This window comes from Cucumis melo, chromosome 11, assembly GCF_025177605.1.
Source record: "Cucumis melo cultivar AY chromosome 11, USDA_Cmelo_AY_1.0, whole genome shotgun sequence".
In the NCBI taxonomy this organism is placed as follows: Eukaryota; Viridiplantae; Streptophyta; class Magnoliopsida; order Cucurbitales; family Cucurbitaceae; genus Cucumis; species Cucumis melo.
In genome coordinates, this window is record NC_066867.1 from 2,124,291 (window position 1) to 2,151,624 (window position 27,334).

The 27,334-nt window shown below is 34.9% G+C and overlaps 4 protein-coding genes across 4 annotated transcripts; all 4 read left to right on the forward strand.

Annotated features, from left to right (window-relative positions):
• The first annotated feature begins 1,563 nt into the window (after positions 1 to 1,563).
• On the forward strand, positions 1,564 to 3,175 carry LOC127143833 (uncharacterized). Its single transcript, XM_051079044.1, has 2 exons — positions 1,564 to 2,097; positions 2,894 to 3,175. The coding sequence occupies exons 1-2, from the start codon at positions 1,564 to 1,566 to the stop codon at positions 3,173 to 3,175; spliced, it is 816 nt and encodes a 271-aa protein (XP_050935001.1).
• Positions 3,176 to 6,547: 3,372 nt separating this feature from the next.
• Positions 6,548 to 7,501, forward strand: LOC127143834 (FRIGIDA-like protein 5). Its single transcript, XM_051079045.1, has one exon. It carries the CDS (start codon positions 6,548 to 6,550, stop codon positions 7,499 to 7,501), a length of 954 nt encoding a protein of 317 aa, XP_050935002.1.
• An 873-nt stretch (positions 7,502 to 8,374) lies between these two features.
• LOC127143835 (FRIGIDA-like protein 5) lies at positions 8,375 to 9,328 on the forward strand. Its single transcript, XM_051079046.1, has one exon. It carries the CDS (start codon positions 8,375 to 8,377, stop codon positions 9,326 to 9,328), a length of 954 nt encoding a protein of 317 aa, XP_050935003.1.
• A 6,955-nt stretch (positions 9,329 to 16,283) lies between these two features.
• LOC103497516 (golgin candidate 5-like) lies at positions 16,284 to 18,667 on the forward strand. Its single transcript, XM_051079534.1, has 6 exons — positions 16,284 to 16,340; positions 17,048 to 17,122; positions 17,511 to 17,625; positions 17,913 to 17,974; positions 18,063 to 18,110; positions 18,360 to 18,667. Exons 1-6 carry the CDS (start codon positions 16,296 to 16,298, stop codon positions 18,663 to 18,665), a joined length of 651 nt encoding a protein of 216 aa, XP_050935491.1. The 5' UTR covers positions 16,284 to 16,295; the 3' UTR covers positions 18,666 to 18,667.
• Positions 18,668 to 27,334: the final 8,667 nt, after the last annotated feature.

A 27,334-nucleotide genomic window follows, 5' to 3' on the forward strand; every position in this document is an offset into this window, starting at 1 on the left:
AGAGGATTGCTGATTGTGAGCAAGTTTTGAAATTGAAAGAAGAGATTGAAGCAGATGCAGTTAATTGAAGAAGAGCTTGCAATGGAGGAGAAGAGTGTTGAAGATCATGAACAAGAGCTTCTTCTTAAAGAGAATGAACTTGGTGCAATTCACAATGAGTTGAGGGTGCTTTCTGAACACTTAATAACAAAGGAATTATCCATCACATAGAAAGAACTCGATGTGGATGGAAACCAACTTGATGCAGTCCAACAATGTATTCAAGATTGTCTCGATTCTGTCAATTCTGTCATAAGGCTTACAAATCTACCTCCTTCAATGGAAGAGAATCAACATCCTACCATGGAGAAGAATCAACTTGATTCTGTACATGATTCAGTTAGATATCCCATCAAAGAAATCAAAATTGGAGGAGAATCACCATGTTTCTGTTAGACCTTCGATGGAGGGAAATCAACATCATTCGATGAAGGGGGAACGATGGACGGGGAATTAACATCCTTTGATGGAGGAGGAATCAACAGCCTTCGATGGAGAGAGGAATCAACCTACTTAGATGTAGAGGGGGAATTAACCTACTTTGATGGACGAGGGGAATCAACCTCCTTCGATGGAGAGGGAAATCAAAATCCTTTGATGGGGGAATCAACATACTTCGATGGACGAGGGGAATCAACCTCCTTCGATGGAGAGGGAAATCAAAATCCTTTGATGGAGGAGGAATCAAGATCTTTCGATGGAGGAGGGGAATCAACCTCCTTCGATCGAAGGGGAAAATCAACATCTTTCGACGGAGGGGCAAAATCAAGATCCTTCGACAGATGGGGGAATCAACATCCTTCGATGGAGGAGCGCAATGAACATCCTTCGATGGAAGAGGGAAATCAACCTCCTTCGACGCAGTGGGAAGTCAACATCCTTCGACGGAGGGGAAAATCAACATCCTTCGACGGAGGGGGGAATCAACATCCTTCGACGGAGGAGAGAAACCAACATCCTTCGACGGAGGAGAGAAACCAACATCCTTCCTTCGATAGAGGGGAAAACGATGGAGGAAGAATCAACATCTTTCAACGGAGTGAGGAATCAACATGCTTCGACGGAGCAGGGAATCAACATGCTTCAATGGAGCGAGAAATCAACATGCTTCGACGGAGGCGGAAATCGATGGGAATCAACATCCTTCGACGGATGGGGGAATCAACATACTTTGATGGAGTGGAAATCAACATCCTTCGATGCAGGGGGAATCAACCTCTTTCGATGGAGGGGGAATCAACCTCCTTTGATGGAGGGTGGAATCAACCTCCTTCGAAGGAGGGTGGGACGATGAAGTGAGGAATGATGGAGGGGAGAATCAACATCCTTCGATGAGGGGGAATATACATCATTCAAATGGGGAGAATCAACATACTTCGATGAAGGGGGGAATAAAAGTTCGGGTCATTACATTTGGAGAAGTGTATCTTGGAAACCTCGGAAGAGGTTGAGTTGAAGAAGAATGAACTGAATGAGTTTAATCTTTTGGTTGAGAAGTGTGATACTGCTCTTAAAGAAAAAGAGATGGAGCTGAAATCAATGGAAGAAAGATCGGCAGTTTTGTCAGCTCATATTAAATTGAAAGAACATAAGGTTTGTAGAGAATCCAAGAAATTATTGGATCTTGAGAAGGAGTTTGAGGCGAAGGAGAAGGATTTTGAGATGGTTCGAAAGAGGATTGTTGATTGTGAGCAAGTTTTGAAATTGAAAGAAGAGAAATTGAAGCAAATGCAGTTAATTGAAGAAGAACTTGCAATGAAGGAGAAGAGTGTTGAAGATCATGAACAAAGGCTTTTTCTGAAAGAGAATGAACTTGGTGCAATTCACAGTGAGTTGAGGGTGCTTTCTGAACACTTAATATCAAAGGAATTATCCATCAAAACATCTATCGAGGAACGAAGAAAAGAACTCGATGTGGATGGAAACCAACTTGATGCGGCCCAACAATGTATTCAAGATTGTCTCGATTCTGTCAATTCTGTCATAAGACTTACAAATCTACCTCCTTCAATGGAGGAGAATCAACATCCTACCATGGAGGAGAATCAACCTAATTCTGTACATGATTTAGTTAGATATCCATTCAAAGGAATCAGAATTGGAGGAGAATCACCATGTTTCTGTTTGACCTCGATGGAGGGGAATCAACATCATTCGATGGAGGGGAATCAACATCATTCGATGGAGAGGAGAATCAAAATCCTTTGATGGGGGAATCAACATCCTTCGACGGAGGGGGAATCAACATCGTTCGACGAAGGGAGAATCAACATCCTTCGACGGAGGAGGATAATTAACATCCTTCCTTAGATAGAGGGGGAAACGATGGAGGGAGAATCAACATGCTTCGATGGAGGAGGGCAATGAACATCCTTTGATGGAAGAGGGGAATCAACCTCCTTCGATGAAGTGAGGTATCAACATCCTTCGACGGAGGAAGGAAACCAACCTCCTTCCTTCGATAGAGGGGGAAACGATGGAGGGGAAATCAACATCTTTCGACGGAGTGAGAAATCAACATGCTTCGACGAAATGGGAAATTGAGGGAAAATCGATGGGAATCAACATCCTTCGACGGAGAGGGGAATCAACATCCTTTGGGGAATCAACATCCTTTGACGGAATGTAAATCAACCTCTTTCGATGGAGGGGGAATGAACCTCCTTCGGTGGAGGAGGGAATCAACATCCTTCGAATGAGGGTGGGACGATGAAGTGATGAATGATGGAGGGGAGAATCGACATCCTTCGCATACATCATTCCAATGGGGAAAATCAACATACTTCGATGAAGGGGGGAATAAAAGTTCGGGTCATTACATTTTGAGAAGTGTATCTTGGAAACCTCGGAAGAGGTTGAGTTGAAGAAGAATGAACTGAATGAGTTTAATCTTTTGATTGAGAAGTGTGATACTGCTTTTAAAGGAAAAGAGGTGAAGTTGAAATCAATGGAAGAAAGATCGACAGTTTTGTCAACTGATATTAAATTGAAAGAACATGAGGTTTGTAGAGAATCCAGGAAATTATTGGATCTTGAGAATGAGTTTGAGGCGAAGGATTTTGAGATGGTTCGAAAGAGGATTGCTGATTGTGAGCAAGTTTTGAAATTGAAAGAAGAGAAATTGAAGAAAATGTAGTTAATTGAAGAAGAACTTGCAATGAAAGAGAAGAGTGTTGAAGATCATGAACAAGAGCTTCTTCTTAAAGAGAATGAACTTGGTGCAATTCACAGTGAGTTGAGGGTGCTTTCTGAACACTTAATATCAAAGGAATTATCCATCAAAACATCTATCGAGGAACGAAGAAAAGAACTCGATGTGGATGGAAACCAACTTGATGCGGCCCAACAATGTATTCAAGATTGTCTCGATTCTGTCAATTCTGTCATAAGGCTTACAAATCTACCTCCTTCAATGGAGGAGAATCAGCATCCTACCATGGAGGAGAATCAACCTGATTCTGTACATGATTAAGTTAGATATCCAATCAAAGGAATCAGAATTGGAGGAGAATTACCATGTTTCTGTTAGACCTTCGATGGAGGGGAATCAAAATCATTCGATGGAGAGGAGAACCAAAATCCTCTGATGGGGGAATCAACATCCTTCGACGGAGGGGGGAATCAACATCCTTTGACGGAGTGGAAATCAATATTCTTCGATGTAGGGGGAATCAACCTCTTTCGATAGAGAGGTAATCAACCTCCTTCGATGGAGGGGGGAATCAACATCCTTCGAAGGAGGGTGAGACAATAAAGTGAGGAATGGTGGAGGGGAGAATCGACATCCTTCGATAAGGGAGAATATACATCATTCGAATGGGGAAAATCAACATATTTCGATGAAGGGGGAATAAAAGTTCGGGTCATTACATTTGGAGAAGTGTATCTTGGAAACCTCGGAAGAGGTTGAGTTCAAGAAAAATGAACTAAATGAGTTTAATCTTTTGATTGAGAAGTGTGATACTGCTCTTAAAGGAAAAGAGGTGAAGTTGAAATCAATGGAAGAAAGATCGGTAGTTTTTTCAACTGATATTAAATTGAAAAACCATGAGGTTTGTAGAGAATCCAAGAAATTATTGGATCTTTAGAATGAGTTTGAGGCGAAGGAGAAGGATTTTGAGATGGTTCGAAAGAGGATTGCTGATTGTGAGCAAGTTTTGAAATTGAAAGAAGAGAAATTGAAGCAAATGTAGTTAATTGAAGAAGAACTTGCAATGAAAGAGAAGAGTGTTGAAGATCATGAACAAGAGTTTCTTCTTAAAGAGAATGAACTTGGTGCAATTCACAGTGAGTTGAGGGTGCTTTCTGAACACTTAATATCAAAGGAATTATCCATCAAAACATCTATCGAGGAACGAAGAAAAGAACTCGATGTGGATGGAAACCAACTTGATGCGACCCAACAATGTATTCAAGATTGTCTCGATTCTTTCAATTCTGTCATAAGGCTTACAAATCTACCTCCTTCAATGGAGGAGAATCAGCATCCTACCATGGAGGAGAATCAACCTGATTCTGTACATGATTCAGTTAGATTTTCAATCAAAGGAATCAGAATTGGAGGAGAATCACCATGTTTCTGCTAGACCTTCGATGGAGGGGAATCAAAATCATTCGATGGAGAGGAGAATCAAAATCCTTTGATGGGGGAACTAACATTCTTCGACAGAGGGGGGAATCAACATCCTTCGAGGAGGGGGGAATCAACATCCTTTGACGGAGTGGAAATCAATATTCTTCGATGTAGGGGGAATCAACCTCTTTCGATGGAGAGGTAATCAACCTCCTTCGATGGAGGGGGGAATCAACATCCTTCGAAGGAGGGTGGGACAATGGAGTGAGGAATGGTGGAGGGGAGAATCGACATCCTTCGATGAGGGGGAATATACATCATTCGAATGGGGACAATCAACATATTTCGATGAAGGGGGAATAAAAGTTCGGGTCATTACATTTGGAGAAGTGTATCTTGGAAACCTCAGAAGAGGTTGAGTTCAAGAAAAATGAACTAAATGAGTTTAATCTTTTGATTGAGAAGTGTGATACTGCTCTTAAAGGAAAAGAGGTGAAGTTGAAATCAATGGAAGAAAGATCGGTAGTTTTTTCAACTGATATTAAATTGAAAAACCATGAGGTTTGTAGAGAATCCAAGAAATTATTGGATCTTTAGAATGAGTTTGAGGCGAAGGAGAAGGATTTTGAGATGGTTCGAAAGAGGATTGCTGATTGTGAGCAAATTTTGAAATTGAAAGAAGAGAAATTGAAGCAAATGGAGTTAATTGAAGAAGAACTTGCAATGAAGGAGAAGAGTGTTGAAGATCATGAACAAGAGCTTCTTCTTAAAGAGAATGAACTTGGTGCAATTCACAGTGAGTTGAGGGTGCTCTCTGAACACTTAATATCAAAGGAATTATCCATCAAAACATCTATCGAAGAACGAAGAAAAGAACTCGATGTGGATGGAAACCAACTTGATGCGGCCCAACAATGTATTCAAGATTGTCTCGATTCTGTTAATTCTGTCATAAGACTTACAAATCTACCTCCTTCAATGAAGGAGAATCAACATCCTACCATGGAGGAGAATCAACCTTATTTTGTATATGATTCAGTTATATATACAATGCTATATTGATATATTAGGAGAATCAACCTGATTCTGTACATGATTCAGTTAGATATCCAATCAAAGGAATAAGAATTGGAGGAGAATCACTATGTTTCTGTTAGACCTTCGATGGAGGGAGGAATCAACCTACTTCGATGGATGAGTGGAATCAACCTCCTTCGATGGAGGGAAAAATCAAAATCCTTCGATGGGGGAATCAACATACTTCGGTGGAGGGGGGAATCAACATCCTTCCTTCGATAGAGTAGGAAACGATGGATGGAGAATCAACATCCTTCGATGGAGGAGGGGAATCAACCTTCTTGATCGCGGTGGGAAATCAACATCTTTTGACGGAGGGGCGGAATCAACATCCTTTGATGGAGGAGGGAAATGAATATCCTTCGTTCGATAGAGAGGGGAACGATGAAGAGGAAATCAACATCTTTCGATGGAGGATGAGAATCAATATCCTTCGATGGAAGGAGAATCAACAGCCTTCGATGGAGGGGGGATCAACCTACTTCGATGGATGAGAGAATCAACCTCCTTCGACGGAGGGGGGAATCAACCTCTTTCGATGGAGGGGAGAATCAACATTCTTCGATGGAGAGAGGAATCAAAATCCTTCGATTTGATGGAGGAGGGAATCAACATCCTTCGATGGAGGGGGTAATCAACATCCTTCGATGGAGGGGGAAATCAACATCCTTCGATGTAGGGGGAATCAACATCCTTCGGTGGAGGAGGAATCAACATCCTTGGACGGAGGGGGGAAATCAACATCCATCGACGAAGGAGGGAAATCAACATCCTTCTTTCGATAGAGAGGGAATCAACATCTTTCGATGGAGGTGGGAATAAACATCTTTTGATGAAGGTGGGAATCAACATCCTTCGATGGAGAAGGGGAATCAACATCCTTCGATGGAGAGGATTGTGGTGATGGAGAGGATTGTGGAGATGGAGAGGATTGTGGAGATGGAGAGGATTGTGGAGAGGATTGCTTCTGAAACGAAGATTGCTGAGTGGAAGCAGAGTATTCTCAGCAAAACTCACGAGCAGTTACATTCGGAAGCTTGTTCTTCCTTTCTTATTTTCAGTCTCCAATGGAAAGATTTGGAGAGGCACTTTGAATCAACACGTGAAATGATTTTGACTCTGTATGAGGAGGTTGAGCGACGGGAGACAGCTATTTCCTCGAAGGAAGAGGCTATTGCTTTGAAGGAAGAGAAATTGGTCGATTTAGATAAATGTATCTTGGAAACCTCCGAAGAGTTTGAATTGAAGAAGAAAGAACTGAATGAGTTCAATCTTTTGATTGAGAAGTCTGATGCTGTTCTAAAAGAAAAGGAATTGGAGCTGAAATCAATGGAAGAAACATTTGAGGAGAAGAATAAGGATTTTGAGATTCTTCGAAAGAAGATTGCCGATTGTGAGCAGGTTCTGAATTTGAATGAAGAGAAATTGAATCAGTTAATTGAAGTACGATCAATGGAACTTCAGTCGAAGGAGGAGAATATAAAAATGCGGACTAAACTGCTTGATGTTAAAGAGAATGAACATCGTGCAGTTCAGAGCAAGTTGAAGGCGCTTTTTGAACAATTATTATTGAAGAAATCGGAATTAGAATCCATCAAAAGAAGGAGGAAGGAACATAGCAAAGAACTTCATGTGCATGGAAACCAACTTGATGCGGCCCAACAATGTATTCAAGATTGTCTCGATTCTGTCAATTCTGTCATAAGGCTTACAAATCTACCTCCTTCAATGGAGGAGAATCAACATCCTACCATGAAGGAGAATCAACCTTATTTTGTATATGATTCAGTTATATATCCAATGCTATATTGATATATTAGGAGAATCAACCTGATTCTGTACATGATTCAGTTAGATATCCAATCAAAGGAATAAGAATTGGAGGAGAATCACTATGTTTCTGTTAGACCTTCGATGGAGGGAGGAATCAACCTACTTCGATGGATGAGTGGAATCAACCTCCTTCGATGGAGGGAAAAATCAAAATCCTTCGATGGGGGAATCAACATACTTCGGTGGAGGGGGGAATCAACATCCTTCCTTCGATAGAGTAGGAAACGATGGATGGAGAATCAACATCCTTCGATGGAGGAGGGGAATCAACCTTCTTGATCGCGGTGGGAAATCAACATCTTTTGACGGAGGGGCGGAATCAACATCCTTTGATGGAGGAGGGAAATGAATATCCTTCGTTCGATAGAGAGGGGAACGATGAAGAGGAAATCAACATCTTTCGATGGAGGATGAGAATCAATATCCTTCGATGGAAGGAGAATCAACAGCCTTCGATGGAGGGGGGATCAACCTACTTCGATGGATGAGAGAATCAACCTCCTTCGACGGAGGGGGGAATCAACCTCTTTCGATGGAGGGGAGAATCAACATTCTTCGATGGAGAGAGGAATCAAAATCCTTCGATTTGATGGAGGAGGGAATCAACATCCTTCGATGGAGGGGGTAATCAACATCCTTCGATGGAGGGGGAAATCAACATCCTTCGATGTAGGGGGAATCAACATCCTTCGGTGGAGGAGGAATCAACATCCTTGGACGGAGGGGGGAAATCAACATCCATCGACGAAGGAGGGAAATCAACATCCTTCTTTCGATAGAGAGGGAATCAACATCTTTCGATGGAGGTGGGAATAAACATCTTTTGATGAAGGTGGGAATCAACATCCTTCGATGGAGAAGGGGAATCAACATCCTTCGATGGAGAGGATTGTGGTGATGGAGAGGATTGTGGAGATGGAGAGGATTGTGGAGATGGAGAGGATTGTGGAGAGGATTGCTTCTGAAACGAAGATTGCTGAGTGGAAGCAGAGTATTCTCAGCAAAACTCACGAGCAGTTACATTCGGAAGCTTGTTCTTCCTTTCTTATTTTCAGTCTCCAATGGAAAGATTTGGAGAGGCACTTTGAATCAACACGTGAAATGATTTTGACTCTGTATGAGGAGGTTGAGCGACGGGAGACAGCTATTTCCTCGAAGGAAGAGGCTATTGCTTTGAAGGAAGAGAAATTGGTCGATTTAGATAAATGTATCTTGGAAACCTCCGAAGAGTTTGAATTGAAGAAGAAAGAACTGAATGAGTTCAATCTTTTGATTGAGAAGTCTGATGCTGTTCTAAAAGAAAAGGAATTGGAGCTGAAATCAATGGAAGAAACATTTGAGGAGAAGAATAAGGATTTTGAGATTCTTCGAAAGAAGATTGCCGATTGTGAGCAGGTTCTGAATTTGAATGAAGAGAAATTGAATCAGTTAATTGAAGTACGATCAATGGAACTTCAGTCGAAGGAGGAGAATATAAAAATGCGGACTAAACTGCTTGATGTTAAAGAGAATGAACATCGTGCAGTTCAGAGCAAGTTGAAGGCGCTTTTTGAACAATTATTATTGAAGAAATCGGAATTAGAATCCATCAAAAGAAGGAGGAAGGAACATAGCAAAGAACTTCATGTGCATGGAAACCAACTTGATGCGGCCCAACAATGTATTCAAGATTGTCTCGATTCTGTCAATTCTGTCATAAGGCTTACAAATCTACCTCCTTCAATGGAGGAGAATCAACATCCTACCATGAAGGAGAATCAACCTTATTTTGTATATGATTCAGTTATATATCCAATGCTATATTGATATATTAGGAGAATCAACCTGATTCTGTACATGATTCAGTTAGATATCCAATCAAAGGAATAAGAATTGGAGGAGAATCACTATGTTTCTGTTAGACCTTCGATGGAGGGAGGAATCAACCTACTTCGATGGATGAGTGGAATCAACCTCCTTCGATGGAGGGAAAAATCAAAATCCTTTGATGGGGGAATCAACATACTTCGGTGGAGAGGGGAATCAACATCCTTCCTTCGATAGAGTAGGAAACGATGGATGGGGAATCAACATCCTTCCTTCGATAGAGTAGGAAACGATGGATGGGGAATCAACATCCTTCGATGGAGGAGGGGAATCAACCTTCTTGATCGAGGGGGGAAATCAACATCTTTTGACGGAGGGGCGGAATCAACATCCTTAATTTGACAGAGGGGGGAATCAACATCCTTTGATGGAGGAGGGAAATGAACATCCTTCATTCGATAGAGAGGGGAACGATGAAGAGGAAATCAACATCTTTCGATGGAGGATGAGAATCAATATCCTTCGATGGAGGGAGAATCAACAGCCTTCGATGGAGGGGGGAATCAACCTACTTCGATGGATGAGAGAATCAACCTCCTTCGACGGAGGGGGGAATCAACCTCTTTCGATGGAGGGGAGAATCAACATTCTTCGATGGAGAGAGGAATCAACATCCTTCGATTTGATGGAGGAGGGAATAAACATATTTCGATGGAGGGGGTAATCAACATCCTTTGATCCAGAGGGGAATCAACATCCTTCAATGGAAGGGGGAATGAATATCCTTCAATGGATGGGGAATCAACATCCTTGAATGGAGGGGGAAGAACGATGGAGGGGGGAATTAAGATCCTTCGATCAGATGGAATATACATCCTTCGAATGGGAAGAATCAACATTCTTCGATGGAGAGAGAAATTAACATCCTTCGATGAGGGGGAATATACATCTTGCAAATAGGGGAAATCAACATCCTTCGATGGAGGGAGGAATCAACAACCTTTGATGGAGGGGAGGAATCAACATCCTTCGATTGAGGGGGGAATCAATATCCTTCGATGGATGTGGGAATCAACATCGTTCAATGGATGTGGGAATGAACATCCTCCCATGGAGGTGGGAATCAACATCCTTCGATGGAGGTGGGAATCAACAACCTTCGATGGAGGAGGGGAATCAATATCCTTCGATGGAGGGGGAATCAACATCCTTCGATTCGATGGAAGGGGGAATAAACATCTTTCGATGGAGAGGGGAATAAACATCCTTCGATGGAGGGGGAAATCAACATCCTTCGATGGAGGGGGAAATCAACATCCTTCGATGTAGGGGGAATCAACATCCTTCGGTGGAGGAGGAATCAACATCCTTGGACGGAGGGGGGAAATCAACATCCATCGACGAAGGAGGGAAATCAACATCCTTCTTTCGATACAGAGGGAATCAACATTTTCGATGGAGGTGGGAATAAACATCTTTTGATGGAGGTGGGAATCAACATCCTTCGATGGAGAAGGGGAATTAACATCCTTCGATGGAGAAGGGGAATCAACATCCTTAGATGGAGGGGGGAATCAACCTACTTCGATGGATGGGGGGAATAAACCTCCTTTGATGGAGGGGGAATTAACCTTCTTCGATGGAGGGGTGAATCAACATCCTTAAATGGAGGGCGGGACGATGAAGGGAGGAATGATGGAGGGAGAATCAACATCCACTACTACAAATTTGATCTTTCATGATGCACACAAAATTGTTTATCTTGACGGTCATGTACGTCAAGAAAATCCATATTTTGTTAAAGAAATACAATTAATCGTAAAAAATGTGGATTATTAATTTCCTTGATGGACAAAGTTCCCTTAGTTTCGTTGATGGGCCACAAACGTCAAGAAAACTATTTCTCGATGGACAATAAATATCATGGATAATATATTAGTTGACGGGCAATGCCTATCCAGATAGCTAGGTTTTCTTGATGGACAAGATCCATCAAGGGATGAATTTTCTTGATTTGCAATGGCCATCATCGAAAAAAAATTAATATATTTGTTTTGGATTTCTTCATGAATTTAGAATTTTCTTGATGGGTCGGGTTTCTTGATGGACATAAAAGAAAATGATGGGCAATGCCCATCAAGAAAAAAAAATTATAATTTTGGATTTGTGATTAGATCATGAGCAAGGCCCATCAAGAAATCGATAGCTTGATTAATAATGCCCATCAAGAAAAAATATTTCCCACTAACCACAAAATTCGGGCCCTCATTTACACACTAAAACACGATATTCATCATTTTTATCTGATTCACTCTATTCCCAAATTAAATTAACAATACTATAATTTTATCATTTTTCTTATTAATTTTTAATTTTTTTAAAGTAAAGTCAAATGGTTAGGTACATAACTTGAACAAATTTGTTTTCTAATATTAAATTAATAAATCCATTTACATTTAGAATTTATTTAAGAAAACCCATTAAATAAAAAAGAGTCATTAATTAAATTTAAAATTATTTAATTTATTGTTATATCTATGAGTTATTTAATCAATTAAAATAAAAATAAAAAGTGAATGCATTGGTAGTAATAATTAATTTATTAAAATTAATTTGTTAAAAATTATTTTAATAAGACAATTATTATATAATAAAACATTATATCTCATAGTTATTTAATCTATTAAAATAAAAATAAAAAGTGAAGGCATTGGTAGTAATAATTAATTTATTAAAATTAATTTGTTAAAAATTATTTAAATAAAACAATTAATATATAATAAAATATCATATCTCATAATTATTTAATCAATTAAAATAAAAATAAAAGTGAAGGCATTGGTAGTAATAGTTAATTTATTAAAATTAATTTATTAAAAATTATTTTAATAAAACAATTTATTAAAATAATTAATTTATAAAACTTCCTTTAACACATCATGGGCGATGGATAATAGATCACCTTAACACCTACAGGAAAACAAATAATAATAAAAAGATTTGTGTATTAATATCACTCACACTACAACGACAACTTGAATACGGAGATAATTAATACCAAAAGAATCTCATTATTGCAATGGGTAGTAAATCTCAAGGTTGATGCCAAGCTCGGTAAACCTCAACAATGGCAAAACAGAGACATTAAAAAGAATTAAACTTGTTATCTCTATGGATGAAGACGTTAAGTTGCTTCTGAAAAATAAAAAAAAACATATTAATTCTTTGTTAGAAGAATGAATTTTAACATTAGTGTCAACAAAAACAATGTGAAATCAAAACCACCTCAATCGCTTAGTTTTACATATTTTATATATCATTGCGACATTTTTTCAAACAACCTGTCTGCACCAAATTGAGTTTCACTTTAAGCTCTCCTTCCTCCATGTTTAACCTTTAGAAATATTATTCAAGAAATAGTATAAGATTCACAAAAAAAAAAAAAAAACATGTAAAACTTGTAAAACATGAAAAGTTAAAATGTAGCAGTAAAAAAAACAACTTGACTACACTACTCAATGAAGTAACACTACTATTATGGCGCAAGTGAGCAAGCTCTTGCCGCAAGGTTGTATGTGTAGCAGCAAGCCTTGGATTCTAATAATTAAAGTAAATAATTTAGAATGATTTAGAATATTGAACTTGAAAACAAATGGTAAAAATGTCATAAGAATATTTTATGATTTTAGTAGTAAAGATTTTGAAATATAGTTTTATACATTTTCCAACAAATCTGTTAAAACAGGTATCAATTTTACCAAAAATAAATAAAATAAAATAAAATAAAATTAATTAATTATATTTAATAATAAACATATATATCCATAAACCTTAGGGCAAAGCCGATCATGCCTACAACGAAGAGTTCATTTTGCTTAGTAAAATCAATGCCACTAGAAGTCCCAAAAATAAATAAATACATTAATTAATTAATCAAATTAATTAATCTTAATCTTTTCCTACTTTAGTTATAATTCTTTGTCTCTTTTTTGTATAAATATGGGACGAACTTGTGGGAGAAACCAAAAGAAAGAAAGAAAAATTCAAAAAAACCATTTTCATTCTCATTCATCACCCCGTCTTCCCATTTCCATGACCACCTCTTCTCTTCCATGTCCCCATATCTAGGGTTTCTTCTTTTGATCGTTATTTGTCTTTTGATCATTATTTGTGTATAATTGTGTATATTCATTACTATGCATGGAGAGGATTGTGGAGAGGATTTCTTCTCATATGAAGATTGCTGAGTGTAAGCAAAATATTCTCTCCAAAGCTCACGAGCAAGCTTCTTCCTTTCTTATTTTCAGTCTTCTATGGAAAGATTTGGGGAGGCACTTTGAATCAACACGTGATTTTGACTTTGTATGAGGAGGTTGAGCGACGGGAGACGGCTATTGCCTTGAAGGAAGAGAAATTGGTGGATTTGGAGAAATGTATCTTGGAAACCTCCGAAAAGGTTGAATTGAAGAAGAATGAATTGAAGAAGAAAGAACTGAATGATTTTAATCTTTTGATTGAGAAGTGTGATACTCCGAAAAGGTTGAATTGAAGAAGAATGAATTGAAGAAGAAAAAACTGAATGAGTTTAATCTTTTGATTGAGAAGTGTGATACTCCTCTTAAAGAAAGGAGGTGGAGTTGAAATCAATGGAAATTATTGGATCTTGATAAGGAGTTTGAGGCGAAAGAGAAGGATTTTGAGATGGTTCGAAAGAGGATTGCTGAGTAAGTTTTGAAATTGAATGAAGAGAAATTGAAGCAGATGCAGTTAATTTTTGAAAAACTTACAATGAAGAAGAAGAGTGTTGAAGATCGTGAACAAGAGATTCTAACCTGCAAAGAAGAAGAATAGAACGCCCAGAAATATAAAGACAAATACTTTTGTTACTATTAGATAAATAAATATCATAAAAATCTAATTCTTTTTCGTACACTTTCGTTTAGACTTGAGGCAATATGACCTAGCCTGAGTTGGCCTGAGCTGGCCCGAGCCAAGGCTGGTCCATATTAAATATATTGATATTAAGGCACCCAAATTTATAAAATAATATTATATTACTTTAAAATTTAAAGAATTTAAATTGATTTATGAATACTTACTTTAAGGAAACAAAAAAAATTACATTGATTAATCCTAATCTTTTCTTATTTAGTTATAATTCTTTTTTTTATATATATATAAATATGCGGACGAGGAGAAACCAAAAGAAAGAAAAGTTCAAAAATTCATTTCCATTTTCACTCCTTTCTTTTACTCTCCAGTTTTGTATATGGAGAGGATTGCTTCTCATATGAGAGGATTGGCTGACCGGAAGAAGACTAATCTCTACAAAGCAATTACAAGTAATTAATTTCACCACCCCAAAGTTTCAGATAAGTGATCTTCAAAGTTTGTTAAATCAGTTATTTTCACCATATTTGCCGTCTCACCAAGTAATATAAATGATTGATCTAGAAAACAAAATTTATATGAAATATTGTGTAACTCGATTAAAATATCAGATATATTGTAATTAACCCGTTGTTCGTAGTAAGAGTGTTCATAAAAAAAGTAAAGTTGTTGCAATTGCCAGGCAGTGTTTTGTTTATGGTTTCTCCAAGGCAAAGCAGAAATCGAATGAAAAAGAAAAGAAGTGTTTTTCTTCTTCCTCTTCCTCTTCTTCTTCAAACACCTTTTAAACCAATCGCCATTAAACCTACGAAGCTTGCTTGTTGGTGGTCATCATGCACAGCTTCAACAATGCATGTCCTACAAAAACAATACTTCTCCTTCATTGCATGCAGTTTCGTTTAATATTATCTTTAAACCCTAATTAGTGGACTCCCTCATTCTGCACTACCAAACTTTACATGCTTCACCGATCTGACATTCTGTTTATTCAAATTAAAAGATAACAAATAAATGGTTGACAGATTGTAGAACAATATGATATATTTTATTTTAAAATAATATGAAATAACGGTTTCCTAATCCAAAAATTTGTAAAATTGTTTAAAATTACATTCGAGTGTGTGTTTGATATAAAAAAAGTAACGTTATATACTATGTAACTCTTGATACGAAATGATAACCGAGTATACTATAGAAGATGAAAAAAAATATGAACTTGCCGAAAACATGAAAGAGATCGAAGAAAAAATGGACGAGAAGAGATTAATTGAAATATAGTAGATAATATATTTCGATGGAGATGAACAATAAATGAATACTATAATATTTTATTGGAAGAGAAAAAATGGACGAAGAGAAAGTTTAGTTGAAATATTGCCATAATTGTATGTAATATATAACATATTTAGACAAATTCACTAATAAATATAAACAAATAAATTAAATCATAAAAAAATATTAAATAATTAATAGTATAAATACATAAGTTTTAATATGAATAATAAATGTAGTCTAAATAAATATAACAATTTTCTATATATATATTATTTTAAATTAATGATAAAATGAAATTTGTTCATAAAATTTGCTAAATCTTACCTACAAAAGTAACTGAGAATTTAAGACATTTATCAAATATTGTAGTCAAGTTATGTTATTCCTCTAAATTTTTTTATTCATATTGAGGCAATGTGACCCTAAATTTGGGTAAATTTGTTTGGGTTTTGGTTAATTCCCAACAAATTATGGTTTTTGAACCCTAAATAATTTAATTTTGGATTAAATTAATTATTTTTTTAAGGACAGTTTGAACCAAGTGAATTTGTAACGGGGTATTTGGGCTAATTTGTTACAACCTCGACCTCTACTAAGACTGAATTCTTGTATCCTTGGTCGTTAGATGATAAGTTATGTAAATTAGTGTTTTCTAATTATTAGGACTTTGTAGCTTGGGAAGCCTATTGTTTTGCTCTAGATTTCGACTAAGTTAATCTCCAGGTATACGAGATTCTACTGCTACATCCTCTCAAGAAACCGCATGTATGAATGGTTATGTATCGATGAAATTGCAAAATTGATGAATGAAAATGAGCATTTGAATACTGTGATTGAGGAATTAAAGGTATTTTATTTATATTTTTACATCAATTAATATCTTAGTTTATCCTTCGTTTTTTGAGTAGTTAGGTGTTGTGGTTGATAGAGGAAGGCCACTTTAGAGACACTCTAGGCAAATAAACAAATGAATGAACTTGAGATTTGACTCATATCATTGTACTCTACACAATTTTAATTCTGATTTTTTTCTGACTTGCCTTTCTGCCATTACTTTGACGTATCTAATCAAGGTCTCGTTATGGTGTAAACCAAAAGAAGGATCTTTATTAACCAACCGCTAGTTTAATCAGGAACTACAACTGATCTCCATAATTAATTTGCAAATGTTCCTACAGCATTACATTTGAAACTATGGATAGCAGAACTATCTCAACAATTGAATTTGGTATCTCTGATATTGGAGGCGTATTGCCATATTTTAAAATTTCTTCTTAGATGATGTCCTTTCTTTTTCTTTTTTTTTCTTTTCTTTTTTAAATATGTGTCTGGTGGGGGTGGGGGATTTCATTATTAAACTTTTGCTATTTTCTTTATTTGAACATTCTTTTGGTCAATATGTTGTCATCTCATCACTCAATTACCAACTGTAGAAGATACTGTACAGATATTCAACATATTTTACACTGTACAAACTAATTTGCCCTTCATCCCTGCCCCTGTGTAGAGAGGAGATGAAATATCTGTTACTCACGTTCCTCATTAATTATACAGAAAAAATCCAGTGATGCTGAAATTGAATCATTGCGAGAGGAATACCACCAAAGAGTCTCAGTTCTTGAAAAGAAGGTTTGTCGTTTCTTTTTCATCTTATTTTTCCAACATCTTTGACATGGAGATGGGTGTAGCCTAGCCTGCAAGTATTACTCTTTCACTAAAAGTAGTTATGTCAGTTTGATATTTTTAAAAGCCTTTTGTTTTCATCATCCTTTCACACTTTTTCCAATGGGCTTGGTGTATGAAGTTTGAAATCCAATTGATGGCATCAACAATAAGTTTAGATAACCAAGGATCATTGGAGTTTTGGTAGTCAAGTCAGTATATGTTGATTTACTTGCATCATAGTCTAGATGAAATCTAGCAACTGCTTATAAAAAATGAACGGAATCACTGCGAATTACATTTCTATTTTATTCTCTTGGGTGATATGTAATGCTTTTGTATCTTAACATTACAGATATATGCTCTTACTAAGGAGAGGGATTCACTTAGGAGGGAGCAAAATAGAAAAAGTGATGTGGCTGCACTTTTGAAGGAAAAAGATGAAATAATTAATCAAGTCATGGCAGAAGGTGAGGAAATTCATAGTCTTTCTTATGTTTGTCTAGTGGTATTTTATTTCTTCTAATTTCTGCAGAAATGAAAATTTTTCTAAAACCAAAAAAGAATTCTGCAGAAACGAAAACTGTATAGTTTCTTTACTTATTGGATGGTTATTGTTGGGGAATAAAGTGTAAGAGACGGTCCTTTTGATCTTGAATATGTAGACCTAATCGGATAATGCATGTAAGAGTGTCCAATTGGGAAGTTTTTCTTTCTATGCGACTATAACCATGTTCGATATTTGTCCACCAACCAGGCGAGGAGCTTTCAAAGAAGCAGGCTGCTCAAGAATCTCAAATTAGGAAATTAAGGGCCCAGGTATTCTCAGGTTCACTTTCACTGGGATTTTTGGCAACAAACTATATTGGTCAGATGAATATTAATTTAATTGGTTTCTGGAGGCTAGATCAGAGAGCTTGAAGAAGAGAAGAAGGGATTAATTACCAAGATTCAGGTAACTGAATCGTCAGGTTCTTGTTTGATAGACATTGGATTAGATTTAATTGGACGACGAATAATGTTGAAAATGTCTTTGATCCTGCACTATCAAATTTTTTTAGTATGCTTTTAGAATATTTTTCATTGAACTATGGTGGAGGCACAGAGGGTCCCATTTTGATTTTTATCTTTGCAGAATTTATGGTTTGTTCCACCAATCATTTGCTAAAAGTCATTTCTCATGCATCTTACCCTTCAATTACAGGTGGAAGAAAACAAAGTAGATAGCATCAAGAGGGACAAAACTGCTACAGAGAAGTTGCTGCAAGAAACAATAGAAAAGCACCAAACAGAACTAGCAGCACAGAAAGAGTATTATACAACTGCCTTAACTGCCGCCAAGGAGGCCGAAGCACTAGCAGAGGCACGTGCAAACAGTGAAGCCAAAACTGAGCTAGAAAGTCGACTTAGGGAGGCTGAGGAACGTGAAACAATGCTAGTTCAGACACTTGAAGAATTAAGACAAACTTTAAGTAGAAAAGAGCAGCAGGTTTTCTTTTTGTTCCTCTAAAAAATTTTCATCGTAGGAAAGTGAGCTTAATTAAGAAATTGCAGAGTCAGAAGACTAACATTAATTTCCGCCAAGAAATTGCAGTCCCTTCCAGCTGATCAATGCTTCCCAATCATTAGTTGTTGGGTTCTTGCGATAGTTGTAGACTTCTTCGGGCTGCATGATCCATTCATGGTTTTCATTCATGTATGGATTCAATGGTTGCGCCGTTTCGCCTCTCCCAACAGCTTTCTTCAGTTGTGACACATGGAACACGGGTGGATAGCAGCATCCGCAGGAAGTTTGAGTTTGTATGCTACTTCTCCGATTCTTTCTAAGATCCGATAAGGCCCGAAGTACATTGGTGACAGCTTTTCATTCCTTTTCTTTCTAAGTGATGTCTGCCGGTAAGGTCGCAATTTGAGGAACACCACTTCCCTTCTCTTGGTGTCAGCCTGTTTCTTCATCCTTTCTTGAGCTATTTCCATGTGTTCCTTCAATGCCCCTGGTGCGATATCTCTGTCTTTCAACTGCTGGTCGAGTGTCGAATTTGGTGTCTCCATGTCTCCATAGTACACCAGTGGAGGAGGTAGGCGTCCATAGACAGCTTGGAAAGGGGTGATGCCAATAGAACTGTGATAGGTAGTATTGTACCAGTATTCTGCCCAATGTATCCATTGGCTCCATTCGTGCGGTCTTTCCCCACAAAAACACCTCAAATATGTCTCAACACTCTTGTTCACCACCTCGGTCTGACCATCTGATTGTGGGTGATAGGAGGAGCTTCGGTTCAGCTTAGTACCTGCTAAACGGAATAGTTCTTTCCAGAAATGACTTAGGAAAACCTTGTCCCTATCAGACACTATCGACCTCGGATACCCATGAAGACGGATCACTTTCCAGACAAAAGTTTCTGCCACCGTCTTGGCTGTGAAAGGATGATTCTAAAGCAGGAAATGACCATATTTGCTCAACCTATCCACCACCACAAGTATCACATCTCGCCCCTTGGATTTTGGCAACCCTTCAATGAAGTCCATGGAGATGTCACTCCATATTGCGTCAGGAATTTCCAATGGCATCAGTAGCCCTGCCGGTGACAATGCTGAAGACTTATTTCGCTGGCATATCGCGCACTCTTCACAATATCTCATAATGTCCTTCTTCATGCCCTTCCAATAGAGCTCCCCAGTCAACCGCTTATACGTTCTTAAAAATCCCGAGTGCCCCCGAACACTGAATCATGGTAGGTGTGTAATATTGTAGGTAGCAGAGTGGAGTTGCTTGGAATCACCAATCGTCCTTTAAACTTCAACACCCCCTGCTGCAAAGTGTAATGGGGTATCTCCATCCCTTGCTCTTCGATCAATCGAATGATTTCATGCAGCGCGGGGTCCTGCCTTGTTTCTTCCTTGATGATATCCACATCTATCATTGCGGGGGTTGTGATTTGATTCAACTGCTAGTACATCACTTTTTTTAATGTAGAAAAACGGAAGCAAAATGGTGTTTTCAAGTGCACTTAGCCACATTAATCTGAAAATTCTTTATTCTGAAGTATTACCATGACTTTTCAGTTTTGCACCTCGTTGGACTATTACATGGTTTGACATTATACTCGCGAATAGTAACATGGGTTACAGCCTCCGACCCTTTTTTTTTTTGGAAGTTTGGCACCTTTTTGTAGGCTTTATTTTTTATGCCTCTTTTATTTTTAAGTAGTAATCCGGTTATTCTTCTTTAAAAAATTATTTGTCGCCAACTTTTTACTAATTTGTCTGTGTCCTTCTCTCCTTCCGTTTTTGGTGTATTATCCAAGGTATTGCAAAGTGAAACATTGATATCAAAAATTGGGAAATTTAGCTCGGATATATTCCAGCTTCTTCGGTCTTCAAATGGAAATCTTCCAGAGGAGCTGAGTTCAAAATTTCTTGAGGTAATGATTGATTTAAGATTTAATTTTAATTTAATTGGTTAAATAATAATAATAACAACAATAATTTTGAGAAGAGTTACTAAAGATAGCAAAATATTTTGGTTTATTTTCATAAATATAATAAAATATAAAAATATTTACAACATTCTTTTTCTCAACTGTAACCAAATATAAATCTACCAAAGAAATACAAGATAGTTTTGTATAAATATTTTATATTGGAATATCGTTTGATTTGCATCCAAATATAAATCTAAACTTACCAAATCTTTGGCTCAATTTTTTTTTAACTTTTAAAATTTTATTTTCTAGTTGAAAACATACTAACAGTCCAAAATTTATAGAATATATATATATATATAAATAAAGATTCAATGAAAGTAGAAAGAGAGTATATTAATTAAATGATATTTATTTTGAAGATTAATATAATTATATTTAAATATTTAAGTTAATAATGGTATCAATTTAAAATAATTCTAAAATATTATTATATCACTTTAAAAGGTGAAAGAATTTAAATTGATAAATTGAATAAATATAATTATTAGTGTGCTGTTAAAATTGATATAGATTTAGAGAATATAATTATTAGTTTTTTAAAATTTGAAAAGCAGCTAGGTAGAAATTAAAAGGATAAATTAAGAGTAATCATAGTCCATGATTTCCGGACAGTTACTTAAGGAAACAAACAAAATTACATTAATTAATCAAATTAATTAATCCTAATCTTTTCCTATTTTAGTTAGGATTCTCCGTCTCTTTTTGTATAAATATGGAGAGACTCTTCTCCCTCTTCCAATTTCTCTTTTGATCGTTATTTGTATAATTGTGTATAATCTCATTACTCGCATGGAGAGGATTGTGGAGAGGATTGCTTCTGAAACGAAGATTGCTGAGTGGAAGCAGAGTATTCTCAGCAAAACGCACGAGCAAGAGCAATTACATTCGGAAGCTTCTTCCTTTCTTATTTTCAGTCTCCAATGGAAAGATTTGGAGAGGCACTTTGAATCAACACGTGAAATGATTTTGACTCTGTATGAGGAGGTTGAGCGACGGGAGACAGCTATTTCCTCCAAGGAAGAGGACGGGAGACAGCTATTTCCTCCAAGGAAGAGGACGGGAGACAGCTATTTCCTCCAAGGAAGAGGCTATTGCTTTGAAGGAAGAAGGAAGAGGCTATTGCTTTGAAGGAAGAAGAGTTTGAATTGAAGAAGAAAGAACTGAATGAGTTCAATCTTTTGATCGAGAAGTCTGATGCTGCTCTTAAAAAAAAGAAGTGGAGTTGAAATCAATGGAAGACAGATTTGAGGCTTTTGAGATTTTGAGATTCTTCGAAAGAATATTGCCGATCGTGAGCAGGTTCTGAAATTGAATGAAGAGAAATTGAATCAGTTAATTGAAGTACGATCAATGGAACCTCAGTCGAAGGAGGAGAATATAAAAATGGAACAATTATTATCGAAGAAATCGGAATTAGAATCCATCAAAAGAAGGAGGAAGGAACATAACAAAGATCTTCATGTGCATGGAAACCAACTTGATGCCACTCAAGATCGTTTCAATTCTGTCAATTCTCTTATAGTGCGATTGGATGTTTTGTCGAAGAATATTAAGTTGAAAGAAGATGAGGTTTATAGAGCATCCAGTAGATTAAAGGATTTTGTGAAGGAGTTTGACAGGAGATCATTGGATTTTGATGCAAAGCTGAGAAAGTTGGAGGGCTTACCAAAAGTCTCGAATGAGACTTGAAACAAGTGTTTCATTTGCATTCTATATATCAGTTTTATGGTTTAGTTGATCCTTTTAATGGTATGGTTTGGTCTTTGAGTAATTGAGTATGAATGGTTTGGTTTTGAATAAATAAGTTTTTGTTCTATTTTGATCTTTATAAAGATCTTAAAATTAGTTTATGCTGATTTTTATCCCTCCAAAGGAGAATCAAAATGGTTCTTCAACCTAAAGTTTATATGCTATTTAAAATTTTGGTTAAAATATTATTTGGGTGTATCTATATATATTTAGTGGTTTTAAAATGTCAAATATACCAAAAAAAAGAAACTATGGAAAACTAAATTAATTATAGCTAAATTCTGATAGACTAATAATATGATATACCAAAAGTAATTGAAAATTTGAATTAATATACTTACTTCAATTTATGATGAGTATGATGAGTATATCGTTCTTATATTGGTAGACAATTCCATTCCTAAAAAAATATTCAATGGTTCAAATTTGTCTTAAAAGAAATCTTTAGAAATTTTTTATAATTGTGATGTTACCATATTCTTATTGTTTATTCTATCATTGTAATTTATAAATATCAACAATTATTCACCCAAATTTTCTTAAAAGGACCTTCAACCCAATTTTTTAAAAACACAACAACACAGAACATTTTTTTTATTATTTTTGTTTTTATTTGGATTTAGTATAAATTTATATTGTTTTCTTATTGGTTTAGGCAAATGTTGCACTATATATTGTTCAAATTATCAGTTATAGGAAAGTTCCACTACTCTAGAATTATATCATTATAATTTATAAATATAACAATTCTTCATTACATTTTTCAAAACATGATAAATAAATGAATTAGGCAAAGATATGCATCTATAATTAAATTGTCAAAGTTTGTCACTCTAGATTTTTGTTATATTTATAATTCTTTTCTAAAATGTCATCAATTATTTTATTTTATTTTTATTTGGATTTAGTATAAATTTGAATGGTTATTTTTTTCCTTTTACCTATATAAAAATAGCGAAGCTAGAGAATTTTGGAAGAAAATGCTATTTTAAAATTTATACACTTCTCTAAATTTGGGCACTAATTAAAAACTAAATAATACAAATAATAAAAAGAAGTGTTCCTAACAAGTAACAACTTTTACTAAAGATATAGTAAAATATCCAAATATTTACTACTCTTTCTCAATCTAAATAGATAACCAAATCTAAATGTACCAAATATAAAAAGAAATTTAAATTTTTTTCTATAAATCTTTTATATTGGAATATTGATAGATTTGTGTCCAAATATAAATCTAAACTTACCAAATTTTTGACTCAAAATTCTTTTAACTTTTAAAATTTTATTTTCTGGTTGAAAAGTATTAAGCTTCCAAAATTTATGGAAAAAGTATAAATATATAAATAAAGATTCAATGAACATAGAAGGAAGTATATTAACTTAATGATATTTATTTTGAAGATTAATATAATTATATTTAAACCTTTAAGTCAATATCAATTTAAACTAATATTATATCACTTTAAAGTTTTAAAAATTGAATAAATATAATTATAAGTGTGTCGTTAAAATTGATATAGATTTAGAGTGATATAATTATGAGTTTTTCAAATTTTGAAAAGCTGCTAATTAAGTCATCGAGAAAAATTCAAAAAACCATTTTCACTTCCTCTTCCAGGGTTTCTTCTGTTTATTGTCACTACCCTGCAGCTATGTATATGGAGAGAGGATCTGTGTATATGGAGAGGATTGCTTGCTGAGTGGAAGGAGAAAAGATTAGGAAAAATTGAAAAGACTATAAAAGTGCAAGAGCTTGATCTTAAAAGGAAGGAATTTGGTGCAATTCGGAACAAGTTGGTGACGCTTTCTGAAGACTTTATCAGAATTAGAATCCATCAAAACTTGTATGGAAGAAACATGAAAAAGAACTCTTTATGCGCAGGAAAAGAAACTTGATGCCACCCAAGAAATTCTTCTGTCATATCTGTCATAATGTTGATTTCAAAGGAATCGAAATTGGAGGTGAATCACCTTGATTCTATTAGACCTCCCATACTATATCAGTATACTAGGAAAAAGAGTAAAGATTAGTATCAGATACATAAAGATCATAGTCAGTTTGTTACTACTTGTCAAGATATTTATATATAATGAGACTTATCTGGCTAAACAATTTCAATTCAAATAAACAGAATTTCTTACTTAAATTTTTGATAGATAAATGGCAACTAATCTAGAGCTCAAAGAATCTCAAGAATAAAGAAAACGATTTTGAGTGAGGAGCTCAACAAGAAAGATAAGAGAAAGTGAGTCTGTATTAAAAGAGATTGAATATTTAAAAGCAGACAGAAAAAGGCTGTGAAGAACTAATAAGATTAAAGGAAATACAACACAAAATACTTCCTTTCATTTATCGCATAGTCTTCTTGCCAGACACAAATTGCTTCGCGCTTGCTACCTTCCAAATGAGTCTCTTCACATAGCATTAAACTTGTTAACAGATCAGTAAATGACAGCACCTCCTCGAAGCAATAGTAAGGGCTTAGGGCGTATTAGAATCTTCGCAAAGTGAGTAGGGGTTATATAGAATATCCCTAGTGAATTATTAGAATTTTTACAAAAACTAGAATCTTGTTAGAGTATATGGAATACATAGAAAAATAGTTATTGTAGCGAAAACTAACTATTCGACTACTCGAAGCCCCAAGCACTTCTAAGCCATTTCAGAAGTGAGAGACATTCAGGAAGAGGATAAATTCTTTAAATCTTAAAATGCCATCTGAGATGCATGAGATATTCATGTACATCTAATGTAACAAATAATGCATGTCAAGCTGTTTCTTGTTCTTTTTGCACTACATTTGAAAAGGAAGATTTCATATCAATCTCCCCATATAGCCTTTAGGCCGTCCAGGGCTTCTTATTTGGGTTTGTTTTTCTTTTTTATTTTGTGTAAATACAATATATGTTTAGAGTGTGATGTGGAACATTATGTTGGCATTCATGTTATATGTAGTGCATGGGTGTTCATTTATATGAATTTTCTCAGAGAAGTCTATTTATTAAGTATTCATATGTTCATTGATATCATTATACTTTTTCAAGATGTCTCCAACCATAGTGTTGTCATTGTTCTATTTCACGTTTTCAAGGTTTAGTTGATCCCTTACTTTATGAATGGTTTGTTCTTTGAGTAATTTTGATCTTTATACAGATCCTAAAGTTAGTGTATGCTGTTGTTTTTTCTCTTGAAAGAATTGGTCTAAAGGAGGATCAAAATGATTCTTCAACCTAAAGTTTATATGCTATTTAAAACTTTGGTTAAAATATTATTTGGATGTATATATTTTAATTTTTTTAAATAAATAAACTTTTAGTATCTATATATTTAGTAGTTTTAAAATGTCAAATATACCAAAAAGAAACTATGAAAAATTATGTTAATTATATAATATGATATACCAAAAGTATAGTTAAATTGAAATTTTGAATTAATATACTTACTTTAATATACGATGAGTATATCGAATATTGTACCATTCCTAAAAAAATATTCAAAGGTTCAAATCTCCATCTCCAAAAAAATCATAGAAATTTTTTATAATTGTGAAGATATCATATTTTTATTGTTTACTCTGTCGTTGTAATTTATAAATATCGACGATTATTCACCTAAATTTTCTTAAAAATTACCTTCAACCCAATTTTTTAAAAACACGAGAACACGAATATTTTTATTTTTACTATTTTTGTTTTCATTTTGATTTAGTATAAATTTATATGGGCTTTTTTTCCTTTTCCTATATGATAATAAGGAAGCTTGGGAACACTTACGAGATTTTAACTCATATAACTTAAATATATAGGTTACATTACCTAAAAAAATTAAAATTATAATTTTTTATGTGAAAGATATATTGGGCTTCAAATTTATACAAAATAAGACTCAAATAACCAACAACACTCATCATTATGACTAATATTATTTAAAAAATGTAAGAAATTTGCAAGGTTACAAATATGAAAATAAATTAAAAGTAATTTTCTTATTGGGTTAATTTCAAGTAATTTTCTAAACAATTTAATTTAAAATTTGATTTTAAGTATTTATTATTCATTTTAGTTTAGAGCATTTAATGGGACATAATACATATATATATATATATATTTTAAATTGTATTAGTTTAATGTGAGATAATACGCATATTTATTTTTTAAATTATAAATATTTGGTTTATTTTTTCTTTTTTTATAAAAATTCTATTTATTTTCATTTTTATTGTCGTTGTTATATGATTTTTTACATGACTCTTTTTTTCATTTCTATGTTTTTATGTTGCTCAAGTTTTGTACATTTGTATGTACGTTTTTTCATTTTTATTTTTTATTCTATAAATTTTATAGTTTTTCGACAATATACCATAATTTATTTTTTGTGTTGATAAAAATATTGAAAAATGAAAAATATACATCTCATGTAGTATTTGATACACAAGAGGATACCTTTTAAATTTGTTATATTCGTGCACTTATTTGGTTTAGTTATTAATTTCAAATATATGTCATGTTTATATCAAATATAATTATAATAATTAAAGATTTTTAATACGTACTTTCTCATATATACACACATAAAAGAGGCGTTTTTTTAATACAATTAGGATGAGGAATTTGAACCCGGAGCTTTTGTCCTCAGGTACAAATAGGTGCTGGTTGAGTTGAGTTCATTTTGACACATATTATATAATAAACAACTGTAATAATGTTTTAAATAAAACTCAGTATATGTTGAAGACCCAATTAATTCAATAATATATCGTGTTGTAGTTAATGACGACATTATATTTGTTTTACATGCTGTATGAATTTGCCGAAAACATGAAGGAGATTGAAGAAAAAATGGACGAGGAAAGAGATTAGTTGATAATATATTTCGCTGGAGATGAATGACAAATGAATACTATATAATATTTGACTGGAAGAGAAAAAGTTGACGAAG

Coding starts and splice junctions, on each gene's coding strand:
- LOC103497516 (XM_051079534.1), top strand. CDS start 16,296: ATGAATGAAAATGAGCATTTGAATACTGTGATTGAGGAATTAAAG. Junction 17,123..17,510: donor TCTCAGTTCTTGAAAAGAAG/GTTTGTCGTTTC, acceptor TTAACATTACAG/ATATATGCTCTTACTAAGGA. Junction 18,111..18,359: donor GATTAATTACCAAGATTCAG/GTAACTGAATCG, acceptor CTTCAATTACAG/GTGGAAGAAAACAAAGTAGA.
- LOC127143834 (XM_051079045.1), top strand. CDS start 6,548: ATGGAGAAGGGGAATCAACATCCTTCGATGGAGAGGATTGTGGTGATG.
- LOC127143835 (XM_051079046.1), top strand. CDS start 8,375: ATGGAGAAGGGGAATCAACATCCTTCGATGGAGAGGATTGTGGTGATG.
- LOC127143833 (XM_051079044.1), top strand. CDS start 1,564: ATGGAGCTGAAATCAATGGAAGAAAGATCGGCAGTTTTGTCAGCTCAT. Junction 2,098..2,893: donor AGGAGAATCAACCTAATTCT/GTACATGATTTA, acceptor ACCTCGGAAGAG/GTTGAGTTGAAGAAGAATGA.